At 38.2% G+C, this 16532-nt stretch overlaps 6 protein-coding genes across 6 annotated transcripts; 1 reads left to right on the top strand and 5 right to left on the bottom strand.

Moving 5' to 3' along the window:
- Positions 1-734: 734 nt before the first annotated feature.
- On the top strand, positions 735-3787 carry BDF20DRAFT_995074 (uncharacterized protein; the record flags this gene model as incomplete). The annotated part of the gene is made up of 7 exons (XM_053085403.1): positions 735-893; positions 1115-1252; positions 1349-1496; positions 1569-1775; positions 2543-2848; positions 3056-3423; positions 3497-3787. The coding sequence occupies 7 exons, from the start codon at positions 735-737 to the stop codon at positions 3650-3652; spliced, it is 1482 nt and encodes a 493-aa protein (XP_052934899.1). The 3' UTR covers positions 3653-3787.
- A 750-nt stretch (positions 3788-4537) lies between these two features.
- Positions 4538-5544, bottom strand: BDF20DRAFT_605558 (major facilitator superfamily domain-containing protein). The gene is made up of 2 exons (XM_053075858.1): positions 5276-5544; positions 4538-5186 (listed from the first exon to the last, which is right to left on the bottom strand). Exons 1-2 carry the CDS (start codon positions 5345-5347, stop codon positions 4674-4676), a joined length of 585 nt encoding a protein of 194 aa, XP_052934898.1. The 5' UTR covers positions 5348-5544; the 3' UTR covers positions 4538-4673.
- Positions 5315-6932, bottom strand: BDF20DRAFT_605540 (major facilitator superfamily domain-containing protein). Its single transcript, XM_053075857.1, has 6 exons — positions 6852-6932; positions 6481-6741; positions 6218-6321; positions 5801-6143; positions 5521-5725; positions 5315-5418 (listed from the first exon to the last, which is right to left on the bottom strand). Exons 2-6 carry the CDS (start codon positions 6660-6662, stop codon positions 5398-5400), a joined length of 855 nt encoding a protein of 284 aa, XP_052934897.1. The 5' UTR covers positions 6663-6741; positions 6852-6932; the 3' UTR covers positions 5315-5397.
- Positions 6933-8999: 2067 nt separating this feature from the next.
- On the bottom strand, positions 9000-11027 carry BDF20DRAFT_878559 (uncharacterized protein). Its single transcript, XM_053081505.1, has 2 exons — positions 10662-11027; positions 9000-10559 (listed from the first exon to the last, which is right to left on the bottom strand). Exons 1-2 carry the CDS (start codon positions 10984-10986, stop codon positions 9370-9372), a joined length of 1515 nt encoding a protein of 504 aa, XP_052934896.1. The 5' UTR covers positions 10987-11027; the 3' UTR covers positions 9000-9369.
- A 321-nt stretch (positions 11028-11348) lies between these two features.
- Positions 11349-12579, bottom strand: BDF20DRAFT_878556 (eukaryotic translation initiation factor 3 subunit J). The gene is made up of 4 exons (XM_053081504.1): positions 12420-12579; positions 11984-12346; positions 11805-11905; positions 11349-11730 (listed from the first exon to the last, which is right to left on the bottom strand). The coding sequence occupies exons 1-4, from the start codon at positions 12430-12432 to the stop codon at positions 11485-11487; spliced, it is 723 nt and encodes a 240-aa protein (XP_052934895.1). The 5' UTR covers positions 12433-12579; the 3' UTR covers positions 11349-11484.
- Positions 12580-13677: 1098 nt separating this feature from the next.
- BDF20DRAFT_914349 (uncharacterized protein) lies at positions 13678-16333 on the bottom strand (the record flags this gene model as incomplete). The annotated part of the gene is made up of 2 exons (XM_053084175.1): positions 13678-15345; positions 15413-16333. 2 exons carry the CDS (start codon positions 16331-16333, stop codon positions 13678-13680), a joined length of 2589 nt encoding a protein of 862 aa, XP_052934894.1.
- Positions 16334-16532: the final 199 nt, after the last annotated feature.

The following is a 16532-nucleotide window of genomic DNA, read 5'->3' as shown; positions in this document are numbered from 1 at the left end:
CAGCAACTTTTCCGCTTCTGTCTCAACAAAGCGTCTATTCTACTTTTTTTTTGTTTCTCAACCATCAACAAAATATACAGCATACAAAAATGAGTTCTGGTGTTCTTGATATGGCCCTTGACGATGTCATCTCTCAAAATCGCAAGCAACGTCGTCCCAACAATGATCTTCGTCGTAAAGCAGGAAGCTCCAATCGTGCCGGCAAAGGTCGCTCTGGTGCTCGCTCTTCGGTATGTTAATCAACATTCTCTCTCTCTCTCTCTCTCTCTCTCTCTCTCTCTTCATATCATTGTCATTACACATCCTATACACATTCACTCCACAACAATCTGAAGAGGCGTCTCCTTTTTTTTTTTTCTTTGTAAAAAAAAAGGAAATGGGTGCTGTCGGAATAGTTGCCCCAGTTGGAATCAAAAAAGTGTAGCAATAGGATAAAAATAAGTGTGTTTGCTACTTGCTAAATTTGCTAGGGGGTTTACAAACACTTGTTTTATTTCTATTGTTTGCACTTTTTTCACACACACATACACTTATATATGTACCGCATACACAGAGACATCTATATACACACACACACTTACGCACACGTACGCAAAAGAGACATATACGCACACCTGAATTGATGACGACAGCGAAAAGAAAGAAACGTTGAAAGAAAGTAAGAAAGAGAGGGTGGTATTGGTAAAATGGTCGGTTGATATTAGAGTTGGATGATGATGATGCTTTCAATCTCTATGACAAGGATGACAGCAAACAATTTGACTACTTGTTTCTTTTTTGGAGATGGAACGGCTGAAGATATCTGCATTACGAAGAAAAAAAAAAAATCAACTTTGACTGCTTTCCTCTTCTTTTATTCACCTTCTTTTCACTTTCAACAGAAATCAGGTTGTGTTCAAAGGGGAATGTCTTTAATGACGTCTCTTTCTCTTTTTAACCTCACACACAATTTCAAATATTCCCTTTGTTCCCCTTCGCCCTTTTTTTTTTGGTTTTTTTTGGTTTTTTTTTGTTTTTTTTACATGTCAAAATGGGTTTGCTTAGAACAACATTTTCCTAATCAACAAACACTCTCTCTCTTTACTGTATCCTTTTGTTTGCTTCTTCAAAAAAGCCTTACAATGGAGCCAGACCTATGCGCAACAACACACTTTCCAATAGAAACGTCAGACCAGCAACAACCACTCGTTCCAGCAACAACACTTTAACCGTCGCAAATCTGCATTTTAACGTGACTGAAAAGGACCTTTATGTAAGTATACTTTTCTGTCGTTTTTTTTTTTTTTTTTCTTTTTTTTTTTTTTCCAGTGCTGGCCCGGTTTCTAAGCATGGCTATTTTCTTTTATAGGATCTTTTTGGTCAAATTGGTCCTTTGAAACGTGCCTTCCTCCATATAGCCCCCAACGGTAAATCTTCTGGTGTTGCTGATGTCGTGTTTGTTCATGGTAAAGATGCTGAAAGAGCTCGTAATACATACAATAACGTGGAATTAGATGGTATGTGATTCTTTTCTAGTTAAAAAGCTTCACGACAACAGCCAACTCACTGTTTTATATCCTTGCCATTAGGTCGACCCATGCGTATTACATTCGCCAACGTCGTTGCCTCTGCTCCCGTTAGTCTCAACAACAACAACAACAACAACAACACTGGTAGACGTACAAATCTTCGTGGTGGTAATACTCGTGGTCGTGGTGGTCCTCGTAGAAGAGATAACCGTCCCAAGCCCAGTGAAGATCAGTTAGATGCTGATATGGATAGTTACATGAACAATAGTGAAGACACACCTATGAATTAAATTGTAGGCCACTCATAGGAAACCATGGCGTCTTGACTTTTGAATCTCCCTTTTCCCCTCCCCTTTTGAGAGGAATTCTTTTCTTTTTTCCTCTGTCATCCTATCTCGCTTTTTTTTTTTTTTTTTCTTTTACCAAACAAAAATCAAAACAACACATATCAATTTTTTAAAGTATAAATACACGTATATTACTCTTTTTTTCTTCATTTTTCTAGCTTATAATATTTCCTCTATCATTCCATTTTTTTTTTTTAAAAAAAAAAAGAAAAAAAAGAAAATCAACATGTGTCATTAAAGAGGATGTGATTTTGCTTTTGTTTAATCAAGATTGGATGTTAAGCCAGCCTGCCACCGGTAACTGACTGACCTCACTGTCTGCGCTTGAAATGAGGGCATGCATTGTTATCAATCAGCCTTTTTATCATCTGTATTTATATTTTTATAAACCTGTTTCTGTCTACGTGTTCTAATTGACTCTATTTTTTTAAAACCTTTCCCTTTTTTTTTTTTTTTTTTTCCTTTTTCTTTCTGCCTTTCTTTTCCCTTATCTTTTTTTTAATCTTCTGTTTACTTACTGTTTCCATTAAAAGCTCATGCCGGATATTCAAAAACTAGAAAAGATGAAAAATGAGGACGTCAAGAAGGACGATGGCAAAAAGGCCAAAGGTGGAGGCGGTGACAAAAAGAACAGTAAGGAGGTGAAGAAGGACAAGAAAAACGCTGGAGGTAAAAAGGACAAAAAAGATAAAAAACTCATTGAGGAATTCCAAAAGAAGATCTCTCCAGAGTACCTGAACAATGAAAAGTTTAAACCTGTCCCCAATCCGCTCTTCCACCTTTCACCTCTTACTTCACCCACGTCTTCTACCGACAGTATCTCACTTGGCAAATCAGAGAATTCCGTTGAAGCCGGAAATAAGCCGACGCCTGCCCAATTACAAGGCTTTGCAGCTGAGAAATATGTGCCTAGTCCTGGCTATGCTCATTTAGATCCATCAAAATCAGCCAATGCCCATTCAGCCTTTGAACATCTGCAACGGGTGATTGAAGGTACCGCTCATAACGAACGAGAACCAAGGAAAGAAGGGGTTGCAAAGGTCCTGCTGGATGGCAAGGTTCAGCCACCCAAGTTGCAGAAAGCACAGCAGCAAGCACAACCCACAAGCGGGCAACATCCATTGCATCCTTCAAACGGTCAGCCTCCACCTCAAGGCTCCATTCACATGCCTTCAACACCATCACTCCATGGATCAACAGCATCTACCCCACTCAAACACCAGCCAATGCCAAGGACAAGGCCTCACGTACAACAACAAACTCTGAAAGCATCGTCTGAACCACCTAGAAATCAATCTGTTACTATGCCTCATGCTACCTCTAACAAACCTTTCGAAATAGTAATACCACAACAACAACAACAACAACAACAAAAACTTCAAACTCAACAACAGCAACAGATTCATCCTCCACCACAAAAGCATTCAACTCAACAACAACAACAACAACAACAACAACGCCCACGAGATGTATCTGCCAAACAGAAACCATCAGCACGTCCAGATCGCTTAATAGATGGCGCTCCAGTATTGGAGTTTTGTAGAGCGTTATGGAGTTACAATGCACAGGTATTACTATTGACAAACACAATGAGAGAGATGTGCTCATGTCTCATCCTACCCTCTTTCATTCTCTCATTAGATTCCTTCTGAACTCACCTTTAAAGCAAACGATACTTTGGCAATCATCAATAAGCAACCGGATGGCTGGTGGTATGCTGAACTTGTGGATCCTTCGAATACAGTCAAAAAGAGACGCGGTCTTGTTCCAGGCAACTACATGACACCGGTTAAATAGGGCCTCCCATTTCCTCGTCTTTTTTTATACATTACACATATGTTTATCCGATTATTTATAAGTCAGTTCTCGCGCGTTCTTGACTTGATCCATTTCCACATCTTTACTACGCCTTCCTAATGCTTTACTTTTTTGTTTTTACTTTTTTTTTTTTTTTTTTTTTTTTTTGTTAATTGCCCTCATTTTTGTATTTTTGTATTTTTCTACTTTCTTATCGATATACATGCATATATACACACACACACACACACACATACATACATACATACATACATACATACATACATATATACAGCAACTTTTTTTGATACTCTATACACCTGCTTTATACTTTTTTTGGTCATCAAACACTCAGTTAACAAAAAAATGTTCATTGCGCGTTTGTCACAATAAAAAACCAAACACTTTGTGTAAAACATTCAATTTAATGGCCAAATTAGGTCAGTGTGTTACGTCGCGTCCTTTATATGGATTCCGCAACGCCTTCTTGACTTCTCTCTCTCTCTCTCAAAAAAAAAAAAAAAAAGCAAAGGACAGGTACAAGCAGGCTGAAGTAAGCCTTATCGACAGACAATCACTATGTTGTATTGTGCTTTTTTTCATTGTACTGTAAATCCATTTATCCCTATGACTTTCGATTGGTGTGTCGCCTCGGTTGATTCGGACAATCGTATGTGTATTTTTATATTTTTCTTTTTACTTTGTTTCAGATGGTTCCTTACAGGAAAGACCTTTTTGATGTTCATCTAAAGTTCAGGTACGCACACTCCCGCGGTTGGGTTGCAAATGTTCAGAAACAAATGATATAGTTTATTTCAAAAGAGCAGCAAAACAGCAGCTGTCAAGACGCGTCTATGCTTTGGTGCAAAATGCATCATTCCCTTCATTGGATAAATTAATAAAAGTGTTCATAAAGTGAGTCAGTAGTCATCTATTTCATTTCATGTTCTGTAGAAAATGTGGGAAACAAAGAAAATCAATAATAGATGAATATCTATCTCTTGGTATGACATGCAATTTATCACAAAGCGTATCTGAATTGAGGATGTTTATCATAAAGGCCATCCAAGTGAGCTCCCGTCATCATTTCACCATAGTTGATATCGCTCTCATCCACGACGCCATACGCTTCATCTCGTTTCCTATTCTCCCGTGCTAACAGAGACCTCAACAAGGCTGCTGAACAAGCGGCTATGCCTAAAAACACAAGGCATATGGCATGGCCTTTGATATAACGTGGCGCATCTTCAGTACGGTAAATTTGCGTTCCCAACATACTAAAGCATTGCGCAATCATGCTTGTCATAGCAATAGCCACTCCGCGTTTGGTATGGCCCAACTGGTTGTTGGAAACCCAAGAAAGTGTCAACGGAATGATCGGGTAAACACCGCACGCCACCAAAACAGCCCCTGTGTAGCGCAAACCAACATGATCATTTGCCAGCAAAAAGATATAACCCAACATACCAATACCACACACCCCCATGATAGGATAACCACGCTGTAGGGTTCGGTCAGAATTCCATGACACAAGCTGAAAACAAGGGAAATGAAAGCGAGTGATCAGCAGGTGATCCATCGTTGTCTTCTCGGGAACCTTACGGAATGAAATGAAAAACTTACAAATACAAGGCTGCACGCTACGACATAAGGTGGAATGGATAAAAGCTGAGCATGGAGAGAACTAAAACCCATGTCACGGATAATCGTAGGTAAGAACACGGCAAAGCTAGCGAGAGCAACATTCAAACCAATGTAGATAACAACTATGTGTACACACCCCCCCAGTGAATGCAAGTTGAGTGAGCGCTACACTGACGTTTTCCTTTCGATATGAAAAAGCAAATGTCTTTACCGGATAACCATACTTTGTAATCCATCAGAGCAGCCACCAACTGCTTCTTATCAAACGCTTTGTCATCTGTATTACCACTGCGTCGTGTTCTTTGAATGGCCACTTCTTTTTCATCGGGTGTGAGCCAGCGCCCAGCTGTCTCTGGTATATCAGGCAATACGATAAAACTCAAAAAGCCCAACACAATGGTCGGGAGGGCCTCACAAATGAATAACCACCTAAAAAGCAAGTCAGCCATCCATAGGTAGGTATCACAACGACAACCCCCCCCCTCCCCTCTCCCCTCTACTTACCTCCATCCTGCCACTCCATGCGCGCCTTCCAATGTCGCCAAAATACCGTAGGCAACAGCACCGGCAAATGCACCCGCCACAGTCGCCGATCCGAAATAAACCGCTACTCTACTGGCCAGTTCGTTTCGCTGATACCAAAACGACAAAAACAAGGGAGTCGAAGGCCCAACGCCTGTTTCAAAAATGCCCAGAAAGAACCGACAAGCAATCAGACCAGCAGCATTGTGCGTAAATGCTTGACAGAGAGAACATACTCCCCATAAAATCATCGTGCCTGAAATCCATCGAGAAGGCCTCAACCATTTGACCAATAAATTGGATGGAATATGGAAAAGAACGTAGCCTGATCCATAAATACGTCTGTGTAAGCATCATTCTATTCTATGGAATTTTATCAAGAAGGAGGTGATACTTTACCAGCAAAGAAAATGGTCAAAGCCGTGTAATAATCGTTTCCTACAAGGTTCAAGTCTTTTTCTAAAGATCCCAAACGGGCGTTGCCGATATTATTTCTATCAAGACTAAGTAACAAGTATAATAGTGACACCCACGGAATAAGCCTGTGGAAAAAAAAAAAATAAAAAAAAAAAGAAAAGACCCCATAAAGTAACCATTCAATTCCTGTTCAACTCCAGTTTTCAAGTAAGAATGGGACGGGAAAACATTGCTGTATATATTACCTGAAATCAAGCTTTCTAACAAGTCTTCGCTCTATCTGCTCCTTTGTTTCTTTAACGTCTTCTTCTGTCTCACATCTGATAGGGATCGGTATAGATGATGTTTGATCTATCGATTCATAGTTTTTGGAGCTATGTTTGCCCTTTGCAACAGAACAGGAATGATTGATTTCGTCTTTTCCCATATCAAGTCTTTAAGAATGCTGACCTGAGTGAACCAGTCTCTATAGGTTGATCGAATGGATATGGACCGGATTGGATGTGCTGGAATTATCTTGATAGAAACGGAAAAATAAAAGAAAGAAGAAAATCCATTCAATTTGAATACCAAAAGAAACAGACGTTTTTATAAAGTTTAGACATATGCACTTTACAGCATGAGATGTGCGTGTTGTGAGTAGATCCATAAATAAATCGAATTGATTGGCTAGAAAGCTCACAATGTCTATTCTTTTTCCCTTTTTGTTGGACTATGAGCATTTTTTAATATACAATAATTTCATCATCATTCATGTTCAACTTCACTATTGACCATCGAACGGATCGTTGAATATAAATGCATTTATGCATCTATCTAAGTGCCAAACATCCCTCCTGCTAGCTCGGAAATTCGAGCCTACGCAATGAAAAATAATTGTACATTTTTGTTACAGATAGCAACTAACGCTATTTGGATATCGTACGGTTTGCCATTTTTAAAGCGTTGTGTTTTTGTTTTTTGCTTTTCAGTGGTAATTGAAGCAAAAAAAAAAAAAAAAAAAAAGCTGCCCGTTTTGGAATTATTCCTACGCCCATTTTTGTTAGTTTGAACAATCAATATGAGTTAGAAAAGCAAATAAACTTAACGAAGCCTTTGACAAGCTTGTCTCGTAGTTCGATCTCTTTAAATAATATGATTTCGACCAACATCAGGGTTGTTGAAGTCGTCTTCACAGGGTTACACTACCTTATGAACGCGTTTTCTCGCAAATATGAACAATCAAGAACGCAAGTAATCATATAAAATTGAAATCTATCTGTGATCCATAGCCCGCATTGCATTTCGTGCTGGTCTAAAATTCATAGGGTGACACTTTCTGCGTACACTTCTCTTGTATATTCCATCATGCGAAACTGACTCCTGCATTTATCATTTTGCCAAGCCCAACATGAGAATGGATACCAATTCGCTACTAAATCATGGAAACGATTTGTGTGTAAACTGAATCATGTCTCTTTTCGTTTGTTTTAATATTTCTGTAGAGTGCAATCTGCAAAAAGCAATTTGTCTATTTTTATGAAGAATGTTAGAAAGTGGGATTGAACAGGGTATCGGTGTTGTTCAGAGTTGCTTTTTCGACACTTAGTCATCTCGCAAGTTGAAGTGATAAAGCCCCAGACCATGGTTGCGTGAGCTTTTGTTGATAGTTTTCTTATATATCTACAAACTGATAGTCATCGTCACTTTTTCTTTTCAACGCAACCATTTGATTAAGGTCCACTATTTCAGAGTCGACGTATAATAAATCAACATAACCCAATTGCCTCGTTATCCATTAATAAAACTCAGTATAAGTAAACTGCTTTATTTTATTTTTATTTTTACTTTTACTTTTACTTTATTTTATTTTATTTTCATTTTCATTTTCTATTTTGAATTATATAATATGAAAAAAAAAGGTGTTGATGTTCTAGCCTACTCTCTAGGAGAGTAGTTGCCCAGGCAGCCCCCACGAGGAGAGACATCAACATGGCTGCCCATGGGGCTGGTTGACATTAACCTTATGCTACCGGCTTACGAGGAACCGACAGACACCTATTTCAGGCAAGTGGCAACAACCAGCATTACACATGAATATAAGGACCATTATGATACAATAGGAGTACTAGGCCCATCTACACAGAGGAAACCAATTTAGAAATCAAAGCTACTGCAACATTTGTGCTGAGCTGATTTCTGAGTGAAGAAAAAGAAGCGGAAATTCAGAAAAATGAGCGCCTTTATATACTTTTCAATAAACATTAAAACTCCTTTTAAAGACTGCTTTTTGACCCAATAAAAGTCATAAAAATGTATCTCCTATTGAATCACAAATGCAGCTAAAAAATTCACGGACGGCGATCTTTCCTCAGGCTTCCTTTAATTTTCGAAGCATCCGCCATCTTTGAAGGTCAACTGATTTGAGATGATGTCTTCTTCACTTTTGTCGTTGTCTTTCTTATTATACCTTCTCTTCTGCAACTACTGTTTTTACTTTATATATTTCGTATCTGCTTTGTACATCATGTCATTACCGTCTATGCCAAATATTCTTCATAGGATAGGATAATAACAATAAGATCAGATCTCGTAAACGCCATAGGCCCTTGATCTATGCTGTAGAGCCTAAAAAAGTTGTTGCCTGAATGTACCTATAGGATATGGTTTTGCTCGATAGAAACAATGTGTTAACAGCCATCCGCGGCCAGCAAATACCTTGCTTTGTCCAAAATATACATCTTGTTCGAGCAAACCTCTTTATACCGCATATAAACATTTAGGCAAAAAAAAAAAAAAAAAAAGGAAGAGCATCGTATGAACTCAAGCATGTCATTTTGATTGAGCTGTTTCTGGGATTTCGGTCAGGAAGCGTGAACCGTGCCGATCGAGTTAGTACCAAGATTATACTCTCAAGTTATCGGGTAGCATACGATCAACTTCATACAACCTGTTCTTCCATCAAAGAAGAAAGCAAAGATCTATTTCCAATACATGAACTTCCCATTTTAGGGTATGCAAATGAATCAATCACCCCCCTATATTTTTGTAGTCGTATGGCTAATCGCGTACTAGTAAATCTGTATTTATTATGCTTTACAAAAGCGTCAATAAAGTCAAGTATAGCAGAATAGTTAAAAAGGTGGATGGTGATGTTATTGTTTATCTTTCGATATGATTATAGCTGGAAGAGGCTTTTCTGGCGCAGATACTGGTATATTTGAAGATGTGGTGCTGGCTCTTGGGAAACAAAGCACTCTCCCTTTCAATAAGGGCTCATATCGATTATTATCCAATTTCATAACAAATGGGGGAGAAACACAGAATGCGATAACACCGTCAATCCGTTTATCTTCATCTTCCATGAAGTTTGGATCAAAAAGCTGTTCTCCTTCTCGGACATCCATCGCTGTGATGGGCACTTCTTGACCTTTTATGGCTGACCCTAAACTCATGGTATATTTGACGAGATCATATAACTTTCTGCTATATTCATCTGCTGTCATAGTGGTGGAAGCTCTTCTGCCTTCATTACTCTGTGCGGTTATTATAGTACTATTGCTATCTGTCGATGCCCTAGTAGGCGGCGTCAGAAAACACGGATACACCTTTTGTAAACCTTTATAAAGATGATGCCAGTTCCGTTCAACACAATTTTTCCATACTCGATGAATATCTTCTGCTGTATCCCTCTGTTGCACCACGACCATTGATAATTCTTGACGTAATCGCGTTGAAAAAAATGAAGATGGGTCATATTGATCAAACCATGTTTGTAATTCTGCGAATTGAGAATTACACGAAAACCCTGGAAAGGTATGAATATTCAAATTTTGAACTAATACATCCATTATAAACTTTTCTGTGAGCATCTGTATACGCTGAGGCGATAAAGGTTTTCCTAATCGCTCAATAAAAGGGCCCAGATTGATCCATAAGGTAGATAGTTTTTCTGTTGCAAGAGAGGGATCGGCATAAGGTAGGATTTCTGATGCTAGGTCATGTATTCGTTGCCTGAGGATAAGTAATTTTTGACCGATAGAGGCAGGCTCATCATCCGAACAACGTACTGATCGTAAATGCATTCTGTAATTATTCTTCAAAATGTCCATATCATGCGTTCGTTGTTTTAGTTTCTCCTGAGCTTTTTCAAGTCGTTCTTTTAGTTTCTCGGCTTCGTGGGTATAATGTCGTTTTTGTATTTCTAAATCCCGTAATAACTGTCGCTGTTGTTGTATTTTCTGTTTTATATCTATTGGTGGCGTTGGTCTTGCTGCTACTGCTGACGATAACCGGCTCGTAATAGATGTATTTCTGGTTAAATTTAGAGCAGAGTGAATAGATACTATACCATCACAAGAGTTTTGTCCTATGTCAGTAACGAGGTACGACCTTACTATCTGGCGCGACTTCCAGAAACAAATTCACTTTCTGAGATCCACATTACCTGCATCAAGACTTATATTCGAGTCGGTACTGTTGATATTGTTATTGTCAGTAGCAACGCTTTGTCGAGGTTCCAAGTAAGAATTTCCGTCTTGATCAGTATATTGTTGTTGAAAGCTAATCTGTGACCCTGTTGCGAAACTCTGATAAGTAGATTGTTTCGATAAAGGTAATTCAACCGTTGACGGCGAAAGTGATAACGTTGAAGCAGATGTAGTCAAAGGCTTTTTATTTTTCTTTTGGAATAGCCTTGATATTCTTCCCACTGTCGATTTGCTCTTTGTTGGTACTTTCACCTCTTCATTCGCTATCGAAATCTCGTCCATTTCAAATAACCAAAATTAGTAATTGCAATCAAAAAGCGTTTAAAAATAACCCGCCTAGAGTTCAACGAACCTGAAAATAAAAATGTTGATTTCGAAAATTTAACCCCAAACGGCAACAATGATAAGCGCTAGGTTTTTACCGTTTTATGGAGGTTGGATTGTAGGAATGACGTACATTGCATAATATCGTTTTTCGGCATGAGCAAAGCTATGGATTTACTATATGATAGCCAAGACAGCGCTTTTGTTGGCTCATGCAAGTACATTTAGTATTTTTCTAAATTCAGTGAAGCCACACAACATTGTAACAAAAAGCTATTAGCTCAATTAAACTTCATTTATAAAAAAGAAGCATTTCTTAGTACAAGAAAAAGGATGGCTATGCATGAACTTTTATTGATATTCTGCTGATAGTAATACGATTGATCAGCTACTTCCAAGAGTAGTGATTATGGTGAATTGTGTAATAAAAATATCGGGCGCTTTTTTATACTTTTTTTACATGAAATCATCATAATCGTCATAAGTGTCTTCATAAGCGTCTTTTGAGGCAACTTTACCAGCAGCAGCCAATTGGGGCCTGGATTTACCCTTTGTTTTCTTCTGGGCTTCCTTAGCAGCTCTTTGCTTTTCATTAGCAATCACGGTCAGTGAGGAAGATACCTTCTTCACTTCTTGATGGTTCAATGGGAATGCTATATCACGCAGTAAATCATCGATGAACCAACCAAAATTGATAGATTTCTAATACAAAGATTATGGTTAGTACATATTTTATGAACAGAAACGCTTGTTTCTAGCGATCCGAGAATATTTACAGAGTAGGGTGTGATCAATTCAACTAAACGCTTACGATAAGCATCAAATTCAACACGATTTTTGGGTCTAACTTCCTCAAGAGGCTTGTCCGTGATGTCAGCTATAGAGCGCAAGCCAGTGTCAGAAATATGATTTCACAAAGTCAAAAGAAAAGCTCAGTATAACTGTCAGAACTTACACAAAGAAACTCCAGAGAAAAGATCAGTAGCATTCGCCATATCGGCTTCTAATTCTAATTGACGCATGCGTTGTTGGCGTTCATAGTCTCCCTCCTCTGCTTCCTCTTGTGCTGCTGCCTTCTTAGCTTCTAATTCTTTCTTTTTCTGTTCTTCGGCTGCTTGTTTTTCAGCAATCTTTTGCTTCAACCCCACTTTCTTTCTAATAGGAGCTGCAGCTCTCTTTTTAGCCTCCTCTTCTTTCTTTTTCTTTTCTTCTTCATCGTCAGACAGCTCCCAATCGTCCTTTAAATCTTCTTCAACATCTTCATCTTCCCATTTATTCTTTTTGAGGGGCACTGCAATTTCAACTTCGATTTCTTCTTCTATAATTTCGTATTCATCAGCTTAAATTCGCATTATAAGCACAATTCAGCCATAAAACTCGAATAACGTTACCCCAATCGCTCATTTGAAATGAGTATTATGTTTGGTTCAATATGCTTATGACAGGTTTATTAAAGCGCGGCCACTGCAGTGATAAACTTTTTTTTTTCTTCACCCGGTGACTTTGAAAAACGGATTCAATTGTCCAATGGCAGGAAGAATTTGAGCAAAAGCCGAAAGCTGCTTGAAATTATTCTCTGAGCATTTTTAGAAACTCTCAACTACCGCCTAACTACAATCGTAGTTAGGATTTGTAGTTAGGAACAACTTAGACCTTCTTAAAAATATCAAGAAAAAAAGATCGTCTGTCCAAACTATTGATGTTCTTCATCCAAAGGGTAGCAATAAATTGATCTTAAGGTATTTCATCTAGCAAATAGACAAAAAGCTGTAATATATTGAGCGAATTAAGAGATTTGTTTGTCTGTTGATCTTCTTCGTATGCTAGATATTCAGCATTTGCTATTGAACTACTTCTTGAAAATGAAGTGCCAAACTGAAACAGTTCTATTAAGCTTGGAATTTGAAGTTTCTTCATCAATGAGTACATTCAAAAATTCTTGGCTAGCATATTTCTATTGAAGTTTATCATTGCTACTCCAAAGCTTTACGTGTAAAGCCACCCTTTTCAAAGTTAGATGACAAACTTCACGCATATAACCATTCCTTATGATTTAAATCAGAATCAACCCTTAAGCACTTCTTTGTAGTTTCAGCTACATCATCTGTTATAACAGTATATACCTCTTCCTCCCTTTTAATGCATTTGAAGATGCTAAACAATTTCTACCTATGCGTGCAATTTTCTAAACGTGAATCTACAAAAAGCAAACCACATCCTTATATTTACTTTTTTTTTTGAAAAGGTATATGTAAGCTACATCTTTTCCCCGTTTATCTCTCATAACATGTCTGTTAGCAGCTATTATTCGTGCAAGTAGTAGGTATTCACGCATAATTGATATATTGCGCAACCTCTTTCGACAAAAGTTGAGATATACTCAACTTTATGCATAGATTCTGTTTTAAGTTGTTTCAAGTTATCTTGTCATTGTTGGATTAAATTGAAAATGTGCGCTTAATGCAATCTGAATTTCACAGGAGGCGCAAAGCTGTTGACTAGTAGATAAACTACTTGAGTAGTCTCTAATAGTACTTTAAGATTGGGTTATTGAAGTTTATTCATGCATGTTTGATAGTATGTATTAATAATGCAAATGATATAGAGGAAATACAAGTATTCTAAGAATTCTAGTTTCTAAGCGCGACTTTACTTTGTTCGTGCTCTTTTGCGATGTGTGTTATCCTTACTTATGGTTTCATTCCTATACTTGCTATTATCACCAGGACCAATGATACTGCCATCATACCAATGTCTATTCACATCGGATCCATACCACACTAATAGCTCTTCGTCTTTCTCAATTTCTTTCCTTGTCCAACAGATTACTTGATTAACCACAACGCCTTCCACAAATAATATTGAAGCATTTTTCTCGTACGTTTCATTCATAAAATGGAAAGGACAAAAACGTTCACTATTTTCATCTGTGACAGGTTCTCCATTATCGTCAGTGGCATCCAATACTGTACGTCGATACATGATACTATATTCGGAAGCGCGTCCGACACGGTCCTTGATGGCATCAAACTCATCCTCTGTCATAGGCACGCCAAAATAAAATCCGATGGGAGTGTTATAGGGCAACTTTCGTTTGGCGAAAAGACCTTTACCTGCACCGGGGATTTTAGAAGGAGCAATGTAGACTATATCACGCCACGAGGTGGGTATATTTGACAGATCAAGCTCGTCAAGTGTGTATAAAGGCGCTTCCTCCATTGCTTTGCTGTCTTTTGATGCATTGTTTTTCTTCATCAGAGAATTAGATGCTTCGGTATTCATGGGTTTATCAGCGGATGAAGATGGTAGTGCTGTTGTTGTTGTTAATGGAGTAGAAGTCAAACTATCAGTTGTGGTAAGGAGGGGTATATTTGTTTCAGTGCCCATTCCATGTGTGTTGGATGAAGATTGCAACTGAGATTTTACATTTCCAGCAAAGTTCGCTGATTGTGATGAAGATGGTACTGATACAGCTTCAGTTTCATCTATGTTCATTATATTATTACAAAGAGCATTTGCTGAACCCTCTTCTTTATCCGACTGAGGGATATTTGAAATCTGATGAGTAGTTGCACCATTTGTATTTCCTTCAATTCTTGTCGTAGCCTTTTCGTGCCTTTCAATAGCATCGCCTTTCATTTTCTTTCTTTCGATTTCTGTTAGCGTATTTGTCACATCATCGACTGCTCTTCCCTTTGTTGATTCGACAATAGCATACTCTCTGGAATTGTCTTTAGAAAAAGTGTTATATTCTTCCGCTAAACTTGCGAGCGTTATACTATTGACTCCAGTAAGAGAAACTGCTGTTTTTTCTGTTGAGAAAGACTGCTCCATATCATTGCCAGAGATGCTCTGTGGAGCGAACCCTGTCTTGACAAGTGATATGGCATTTTTGATGATACCGTTCTGCGACGTTGGTGTGTTTGGCTCTGTCGCATCTTCTGCGTTATCTTTCAATTTCTCAGCATTGCTATAGTTCTCTTTACCATCTCCAATCTGAATCTTATCCCTCACTGCAATTTTAGGCACAGTATCTGTGTCTGTAAACATGCTGTTGTTTATTGGCTGTTGTTGGTTCAATTTATTTTCTGCTTTACGCATTTCAATTGCTTCAGGTTTGGGCACGCCGAAACAATAAGGCCAATCATGTTCTATTAACTTTTTACACCATTTCTGATATTCTTCTACAGCCTTTTTAACATCACCAGGCTCGTACGATAGTTTAAAAAACATCGATTTACTACCTTCAGGCCTGAAAGAAACAAAATAATGATCTATATTGTTTGTCAATTTAGCAGAAGCAGAATTTAAAGGCGTCTAATCGATGGAGAAAGAGTAATTTAGACAGTTGCAATATTGAAACGGAATGACGCTTTTATATTACCTTTCCCAAAAAAACTCTAGGTAAGTTCAACTCTTTACTGATTTTTTTGTCCATTTCTACTGCAGCTCTACATAATGCTCCTCTCGGTAAACAACGTTCAGGATGTTGCCGAAGCGCTAAGAAGAGCATGTAAGATTGATTGTACCAACGAGGTGCTAATTTAGATCTCTTGAGAGTTTTTCTTCTCTCTTCATTGTCGAAAGAATTCAAATCGGGATCGGCAGCAACACGTTTTTTTGGATTTGCAGATCTCTCTGTCTCATTAGCAAGCTCAAAATTGTTTTCTCCTGCTGGCAACGGCTCTTTTGGTTCCACACCAACATTCGATTTATCTAGTGTCATATAATCATCTTCTTTGTCATTAGACGAGGTTGTTTCGACATTTGACTCCATATTGTGCTTTGCCGAATCTGTTGCGAAGGAGTTGTTTTTCGCTTTAGACATTTGCAAGTTATCACTGAATCGAACTCTTTTTTTATGTTCTCGCTTTTCCGACGGTAAGGCGTCAACTGGTTGCTCGCAATGCTTTGTCTGTTCCGCTTGTTTTTCCAACAGATCCATACTAACGTGCTCTTGTTGTTGTTGTAAAAGTAATAGTGAAGGCGCCGAAAGATTTTTACGAGACCCACCTCGCTTTTTCATTTTCAATTCTATTTCTTTTTCGTCGGCTATAAGAAGTGTTTGTTGTTCGTCAGATTGTCCTCCTGTTGGCGACTTTCTACGATTCCTTCCTATTCTTTTGTCGAGGACTTCAACTGAACTTTCTTCGGTTAAATCATTGCTGTCTTCAACCACTTTTTGATCTGTAAATTCTTCTGCCTTTGGCAAAATAGGCTGTTGTGGTTGCAGAGTCCTTTCAGCCATAGCCTCTACCGCTTTATCAGAGGTTGTATCACTCTTCAATCTCCTCATACGCGGCATAATTTAATGAAAATAAAGTCGTATATTTCAGGAATCGAACAACGAAGAAACAAAGATAAATAGAGTTTGAGTCATTGATTTCAACGGAAATTAAAAATTTTGAAAAAGCAAAAAAAGGTTTTGCGGAGCAAAGAAAATCAAGAAACTGATCTTAAAGCGTGTCACTGATCATCCTAATCAAAGTAACGCGTTTCAGCTC

The sequence above is a fragment of the Mycotypha africana genome (genome assembly GCF_025528875.1).
Source record: "Mycotypha africana strain NRRL 2978 chromosome Unknown BDF20scaffold_7, whole genome shotgun sequence".
Lineage (NCBI taxonomy): Eukaryota > Fungi > Mucoromycota > Mucoromycetes > Mucorales > Mycotyphaceae > Mycotypha > Mycotypha africana.
This window is presented reverse-complemented; position numbering and strand designations above follow the sequence as displayed.

What these genes read in the sequence shown, in the direction of transcription:
- BDF20DRAFT_878556 (XM_053081504.1), bottom strand. An exon ending in TTTCTCTGGAGTTTCTTTGT is followed by an intron (nt 11,906 to 11,983) that starts GTAAGTTCTGAC and finishes TGCGCTCTATAG; the next exon opens with CTGACATCACGGACAAGCCT. An exon ending in AATTGATCACACCCTACTCT is followed by an intron (nt 11,731 to 11,804) that starts GTAAATATTCTC and finishes TCTTTGTATTAG; the next exon opens with AAATCTATCAATTTTGGTTG.
- BDF20DRAFT_605540 (XM_053075857.1), bottom strand. Translation starts at nt 6,662, where the DNA reads ATGGGAAAAGACGAAATCAATCATTCCTGTTCTGTTGCAAAGGGCAAA. An exon ending in CATGGAGTGGCAGGATGGAG is followed by an intron (nt 5,726 to 5,800) that starts GTAAGTAGAGGG and finishes CTTGCTTTTTAG; the next exon opens with GTGGTTATTCATTTGTGAGG. An exon ending in CTGCTCTGATGGATTACAAA is followed by an intron (nt 5,419 to 5,520) that starts GTATGGTTATCC and finishes GTGTACACATAG; the next exon opens with TTGTTATCTACATTGGTTTG.
- BDF20DRAFT_878559 (XM_053081505.1), bottom strand. Translation starts at nt 10,986, where the DNA reads ATGGACGAGATTTCGATAGCGAATGAAGAGGTGAAAGTACCAACAAAG. An exon ending in GAATATAAGTCTTGATGCAG is followed by an intron (nt 10,560 to 10,661) that starts GTAATGTGGATC and finishes GTGATGGTATAG; the next exon opens with TATCTATTCACTCTGCTCTA.
- BDF20DRAFT_605558 (XM_053075858.1), bottom strand. Translation starts at nt 5,347, where the DNA reads ATGGGTTTTAGTTCTCTCCATGCTCAGCTTTTATCCATTCCACCTTAT. An exon ending in TAGCGTGCAGCCTTGTATTT is followed by an intron (nt 5,187 to 5,275) that starts GTAAGTTTTTCA and finishes CCTTGTTTTCAG; the next exon opens with CTTGTGTCATGGAATTCTGA.